This window comes from Sturnus vulgaris, chromosome 9 (assembly GCF_052056855.1).
Source record: "Sturnus vulgaris isolate bStuVul1 chromosome 9, bStuVul1.hap1, whole genome shotgun sequence".
Classification (NCBI taxonomy): Eukaryota; Metazoa; Chordata; class Aves; order Passeriformes; family Sturnidae; genus Sturnus; species Sturnus vulgaris.
The window spans coordinates 10,118,302-10,125,409 of NC_142251.1; the positions used below are offsets into that span (position 1 = coordinate 10,118,302).

General features: G+C 53.0%; 1 protein-coding gene across 1 annotated transcript in view; it reads left to right on the top strand.

Annotated features, from left to right (window-relative positions):
- EIF2B3 (eukaryotic translation initiation factor 2B subunit gamma) overlaps positions 1–329 on the top strand; it is a 98,346-nt gene extending 98,017 nt beyond the window's left edge. The window contains exon 11 of the mRNA XM_014872088.2: positions 110–329. Coding sequence (XP_014727574.1) covers positions 110–162 — 53 coding nt within the window. The 3' untranslated portion in view covers positions 163–329. The remainder of the gene's footprint in view (positions 1–109) is intronic.
- The last annotated feature ends 6,779 nt before the right edge of the window (positions 330–7,108 follow it).

Sequence of the window (7,108 nt, forward strand, 5' to 3'; positions counted from 1 at the left end):
AGAATCTGCTTTTCTCATCTGTTTTAAAGTTGCAGATTTGGAAAATGCAAGGTCTGAAGCTCTGCTGCAAAACTCAATTGCTCTTCTTTTCCTCCCTCTCTCTTTTCAGCCAAACATGTTAATGAAGTCATTGTGGGCACCGAACAGCTGATGGAGATATAACCCGAGTAGCTTTTAAGGATGATTTTATGGAAGCCAGCAGCAGAACCAGATGTTCAAGCATCATAAGATCACCCGTACAGATCAGTACTGGCATGGTTTACCCTGTCATTGCTCCTTTCCTGTTCAGCTTTATATTTATGTCTTAATAAAGAAGTATTTGCAGAGCAGAGTGTCCGTCAGCCCCTCCCCCCTCATTGGGATGCGCGCGGGTTTGTGCCGGGTTATATCAGTTCCTGCACGCCCGGCCAACGCACTGTACTTTTCCAGCACAAGGGAGAGTGGGGACCACACAGACTGTGCCCACTCCAAAGAATGACTTAGCCGCCCTCCCTGCCGTGTAAACCACGTCCCTGCAGTCCTGCACCACCGTCCCTGAGCCTGGGAGAAACTGCTCAGGATGCTGCTTGTGCATCTCATCAACACAGCAGGCAGACAGAACAGCGGCAGTGCTGGCTGCTCTGTGCAGCCCAGCAGCTTCGCCAGCCTCCTCCTCCTCCTCTTCACTGTCTCTCATGATGCTGCCCCACAGCACAGAAGTGTTTAATCTGTGCCTCTTCTCTGTAACGCAGTCAAAGAGTTTGGCACCCATTTCCATTCAGGCTGAGTTTGGTCTGATACTTTGAAATCCTGCCCAAGAGCAAGTATGTGAGGGCTGGTGGAGCATGAAGGAGGCATGAGGTGTAAACAGTGAGTACTCCCTGCCTTATTTTGATGGTTCTTCCTGTCAGTCCACTGTTCCTAATCCCAACAAGAGGTCCCTCCCCACACTCGGATGATCTGTGGATGACTGTACCTATGTCTCTGAGATGAGTCGCTCGCGTTAATGTGAAACGCACAGCCTTGTGGTCAGAGCCTGTGCCAGGATTGTAAAGCACCTGGATGGGATTGAAACACAAGCTGTTCTTTAATGTTTATAAATTGGACACAAGTTCCTACCTAAAAGCTGTTTATTAGAATGTAGTAGGATTGAACGGGGCATTTTTCTGCCCCTGGCAGTTTGACATCCAGAGGTGCTTACAGCAACTGGTGGGGATAGTATTTCATTAACTGAAGTGATAAATGTTAAATGTGTGCTTCATGGGCATCTGTGACCCCTGAGGAGAGTTACCATTTCCTAGTTAATTTGACAGGAGAGAGATTATAATCCAGACATTCCCTGAGTTTCATAAACAAAATCCTTCCTGAAAAGTACCGGATTGGAATGGAAACTATGGGTAAGGATGAGCTTCAAGGCCTGTGACAAAGGTGCAGAGAAGAAATGCACTGCAGTTCAGCTCCAGCTTTGTGCTGGAGGTTTTGTCTCGCGTATGTGCGCAAACATGTTCCTAAGGTACAAGGCCTTTTTCATCCAAGGATCGCAGAGGCTTTACAAAGTTAATTAAAGGAGTTCTTGTCTCTGTGTGCGGCAAGGGAGAGAGGCTCCATTTTGGGTGTGTAGAAACAGAAGCAGAGTGGAGTGTAATTACCTGGCTTTGCATTTTACCAGAAGGCTGGCAAAGCCATGAGAGGTTTGCTGGGCCTTTGACTCAGAGTCCTTTTGCTGAAACACAAAGCCTTCTCCCTGTCTGTTTTTAGGATACATCTTAACTTCTGAAAAGTCTGCATTGCCTTGTTTAGCAGCTGCAGCTTTACCTTCTTGTGCCGTAATTGTATGTTAAAGTCTCCGTCCTTTTGTTTAGCTAATTTAAGAAGAGGGTGGGGGGCTCGTTACTGTGTCGGTTAGAATTTAGCATTAATTTAGTGTTCTCTGACACTTGAAAACTTGGCTGGGATTTGAGGCATTTTCTTTTCGCCTTTTACGACCTGCAGGTGTTTGGTGTGAGATAAAAGTAGATCCCAAAGTGAGATTTCACAGCACAAATTATCAAAGTGAAGATTCACTCTTGATGTAGTCTACGTGTGTGGCAGTAATTATGAAAAATAGTTCAGGATAATAGGGCCTTCAGGAATCCCAAGGCAGGCACTGGGAGGTTAACCCTTCCTCATCTAACCTGGCCTCCATGCTGCTGTCATCATCAGGTGAGCATGTGATGGGTTGGGTCAGGGAGCTTCTTCAAACCGAGTGATGTTACAGTCATTGAGAAAACTGGAGAGGTGACTGAGGACATGAATTTCTGTTCCCAGGTAGTTTTGGATGTGACTGGTCCCAGGTCACAGAGACATTCTGGAAGGTGTTACTGGTACAGGCTGCTCTTTGGGGAATGGGGCACCTCTCAGACACAAATAAGCTGCTCTGTCACACCCAAGCAGCTGAGCATTACAGCTCGTGCCAATCACGGTGTTACTGGCATCAAAGTGGTGCTATATAAGCAACATTTCTCTGAAGGAGATGAAAGTTCTCCAGCTCTGTAGGTGCTGGCTCTTTCTGAGCAGACTTGTCCTGAATGCTTCCTTCACAGGTGTAACGCCAGGGTTGCTGTGAAAATGTTCTTGCAGTGGCTTGTCACATGCTGGAACTGCATGGGGTAAAGCAGAGGTTTGCCGTGATGGCCAGCAGGACCGCTGGCTTGTGGTTTTCCCTGAGCAGTGTCTTCCAGCTGCTCCCAAAAGGCTTTTTCTGTGATCAAGGCAGCAGGGTTGGTGTGGGAGTATGTGTGCACGCCTGGCCCCACTTCTTCCTGTGGGTCCTGCCCCGCTGGCACACCGTGACAGGAACACCTGGAGCTCTGCCCCCTCACTCTGGCTCTTGTGAGAGCCGGGTGCAACCACCAGTAGTTCTGCAGCCAGGTCCTTGCCAGGATTTTTGCAGCCAAACCCATTTGTAAGACACAGATTTGGGAAGAACATTTGTTGGGCAATTGCAGACACCCAGAGCTGTGGCTCACCTTCCTCAGCAGTTCGTGTTTGCTTTCATAGGTGGCTGTTGGGATCTCTCAGGAAGCAGCAGCTCATCTGATCCCTTCTGCAGTCAAACCAAAGCGGATGGCTCCCATCTTTCTGGCAGCCCTGGAAGAGAGCCACATGAGGTGAAGACAGTCAGCCATTCCCAGGGACAGTGGGCTTCCCACCCCCATGGTGTTCCAATGGACACAAAAACTTTGCACCCGGCTCTGATCTTGCTTTTAGGACAATTTTTTGGCTTGTGGGCAGAAAGGGGAGAGCAGAGCCTGAGCAGTCAGATGGTCTCAGGTACACAGGTGTGGCTCCCCCAGTCACCTATCCAGCTGATACTGTGTGTGCAGTCCTAGCAATAGGACTCTCCTGAACCCCTCAGGGTTAGGATCACAAGGACTTGACAATCTTTTTACTGCCTTCAGTCTCCAAGATTGATTGTGCAGAGCCATGCTCCTGCTGGCTTCCTTGCTGGTTTCTGCACCGCACTATCCTTCCTCTGGCTGCCTGGGAAGAGTGCGTTTCACCATGCCCCTGCCCTTTCTTTGGACTTTGCTGATACAGAGATGAGAATTTTCCTAATGAAACCCCACAGGTCGGGGGAACTCCATTGTTTTCCGGAGGTGCCTTAGTGCCTTCAGGCTGGCCCAAATCCTCAGTGAGGGCCAGTAGTGGCTGCTGTGGTCCCTGCCCAATGTCTTGCGAGGGGCAGAGTGAGATCGAGCCCCACGTGGGGCTCGCAGAGGAGCCGCCTGTGCCGGCAGCAGTGGTGTGACAGGCGCACGTTGCACAGTGTGTGGTGTAATCCAGCCCCAGGACACCGCAGTGCCGCCCTCCCATCACACACAGCCACTCCTGTGGCCTTTGCTTATCTGTTTTAAAAGATTGATTCTTGCAGCAGGCAGTTGGGGCTGGGGCCTTTGGCATTGCAATGCTGCCCACTGTGCCCCGACCCAGCCTGTCCCAGTGCCATGGGGGAACACAGGGCACAGGGCTGTTCTCTCTGGCCACCTGCAGAGTTAATTTGTGGATGTGGAGATTCCCTCACCAGCACCCAGCACACCACTCCCTGCCCCAGCACCTCTGCAGCAGCCTGCTCACCGAGGCTCGCTCCCTCTCAGCCAGGAGGCTGATTTCTGGATCCTGTCGGTTTTCACTCTATCTCCCAGGAGCCAAGGTCCACAGCCGCGCCTGTGCCTCCCAGACGGGCCGGCAGACGGGAACTTCCTTCCAGGTCCTATAGACAGACATTTTATATACGTTAAAATACGTGTGTATATAAATATTGAAAGCAAGAGCTTGGGAGAGCTTGAGTCTAAATAAACTTGTATGTTTTAGGCTTTTAAAATGCTAATGTTGAATTTCAGGGGACGGGGGACCAAGACAGCTGATGAGCTTGGATCAGTGCCTTTACAATTCAAGGAAAAATGGGATAGTTTGGGAAGGAAAAAGGGATTTTCTTGTTTTTGTTTTTAGTAGAAAATAAAAGAAGCTGCCTTCTTATTTGCCTCCCTCCCCCAGCGCCAGAGCAGCAAGCGACTGGTGTTGTATGCATAAGCTATTCCTTTGTGCAACATCTAAATGGTTAATTGTGTTTGAGGAAGATGTACGGGCGAATGGAGGGACCACCCAGCAAGAGACAGACAAGAAAGAGCGATCTCTGAAATGTTTAACCAGAGAGAGAGCAAAGTTGTTTAAAAATATTTAATTTACAACATTCCACACTGCTGATTATAAATCGGCCGTCCAAAAACACTGCTGCGTGCAGGGAGGGATCCAGGCAGCATGAAACAAATTCTTGTGATTGTTTTTCCTATCTTCCTCCCTCCCTTCCTTGGGGAGTTTAACCCTGTGGCAGGATGCGGGTTGCCCCAGGCAGGGAAGGCAGCACTGTTCCCCAGGACTGTGGTCTCCAGTGCGAACACCTGTGCCTGGGGCCGGGGTGCAGCCGCCTGCTGGTGCTGGGAGAGTTGGAGGGGATGGTGAGGAGCAACCAACCAGCAGCTTTGGCAGCAGTGACGAGTGTGATGGTCAGTGGGTAATGGCCTCGCAGCCCATTCCCTCTGATCTCCACCTCCGTACTTTTTGGGTTCCCCGAAGCATCCAGCTGTGTTCCCAGACAAGGATAGCCATGAATCCCCTGGTGAGGGGTTGAAAGACTCGAGGAGGCAAACCTGGCCTCTTATGTGCCACCCATGAGATGTTGCTCACCACGGTGATGATGGTGCCTGTTCTTTGGCTTGGCAACTCAGCCGTGTCACCCAGCCATTTCCAGCGGCGCCAGGAAGGACCCAGCCTGTCACAGGGTCATTGAGCAACAGCAACATCTTCCCCTGCTTGGGCCTTTCTGCAAAGAGGGTGGTTGGTGCTGGATGCTGGGAAGAAGGGATTTGGCCGCACTCTGCTTGCGGCCACTGCTGATCCACAGCTGGCTTTGACGCATCCCGCTGCCCCAGCCATGCTCCCTCAGTGCAAGGGGCTGAGACTGCTCTGTGAGGAGTCCAGTCTGCTCTGGATGGTGGCCAGACCCTCCCCCCCAGCACCTGAGGATCACTCCTCAATGCTCTCACCATGATGTCCTTTCTAGTCTTCATAGCCCCTATTCATCTTGTGGCAAGAGACTTCTGGGAGAGGAGGCTCCTAAGAATGTCCCTGGGAGACCAGGCAGGTGAAGGATGCACATGGTGGGGGTCTGCCCCTTAGTCCTCAGCCCTGTCATCATCCATCCACCCTCATGGATGTCGCCTGTGGCTGGAGAGCCACCATGCCTTGAGGATGTTGGGGAAGGGAGAAGAGGCACAGCCCCTGGCTGGTGACCCCACTCCGCAGAAAGGATCTGAGTGGAGCTGAGGGATGCAAGGGATGCAAGAGGAACCAGCATCCAAAAGCAGCAGCTGCTCTCACTATAGATCCCTCTTTGGCATCCTCTTGTAGATCCCACCTCGAAGAGCAAAAGCCAGGGTGCTTTCACACGCCTGTTTCCCCAGGAGCCCCTGCCACGAAGCTCAGGAGCTCGGTCAGCAAGGAGGGCAGAGGTGTCTCCTGTTCCTGGCAAGAAGGGGGCACGGGGAGAACTGCAGGGCACTTTGCCGGGGATTGCCATACACTTCCTAACCCCTCATCAGCCAGGAAGCCTCGCTGGCCACCTGGACGCTTCCTCGCGTGCAGCGAAGGCCTGTGACAGCCCGAGGAGCCGGGGTGGGTTTGGCTGCTTGCCCCGGTGGCGAGCTCGGCTCTCAGTGGCTGCACCGCTCCGGGCCCTGCCAGCCCCAGCCGGTGCCGGGAGCGAGAGCGGAGACAAAAGAGCTTGTGTCCGCCTGCCAGCAGCCGGCCCCGCCGAGCGGCCGCCCGCCCAATTAAACCGTGCCCGCTTCCCATGCGGCAGGGGCGCCCGGCGGGCTCGCTGGCCCCCTCCCACCACCCAGCGGCCCCAGGGGACCACCACCCTGTGGGGCCTCCCCTCCATCCCTGCAGGCGCCAGCGCTTCCGCACCCCTTGTCCAGCATGAATCCTCTCCCTTGGTCCCCCCGCGAGGGCACCTCCACCGGTTCGTGATGGGGATGGATTGCCCCAACCCCAAACATCTCCTGTTCCCCCAGCTTTTCTCGCGCCTCGGGGCTCGCAGCACCGTCAGCGCAAGCAATGAAGTACTGAGCATCCCTCCCTGCTCCTGCTGCCCACAAAAGTTGGATCAGGATGAGACCTGGCAGCAGCAAACTCTGCCGCGGCGGGAGCATCCTCACACCCCGTCCCGACCCACGGGGTCGGTGTCACATCCACTTAGTTGGCTCCGAAAATCCCTTGCCCTGACACCTTGTTAAATACCCACCAGGGGTCACAGTTCCTGGGATTCTTTTTCCTGCTTTTCCTTTACCCCGCTGAGACGTTTCGGTTGGCAGGAGCTCTCCCCCCGCTATTAGGTATCTTTAGGGGAACAAGAAACCTAGATCACTTACAAATTAATTTGGAGTTAAACCTACAGAAAATGAGAAACATGCTGCTTTGCAGGAGAGAGTGCTTGGCCAGCGATCAAGAAAAATACATCCAAACCGCCCGATGCGGCGGCTCGGCCGCGGCCGGGATGGGGGCTGCGCGCTCAAGGTAGCCGGCAGCT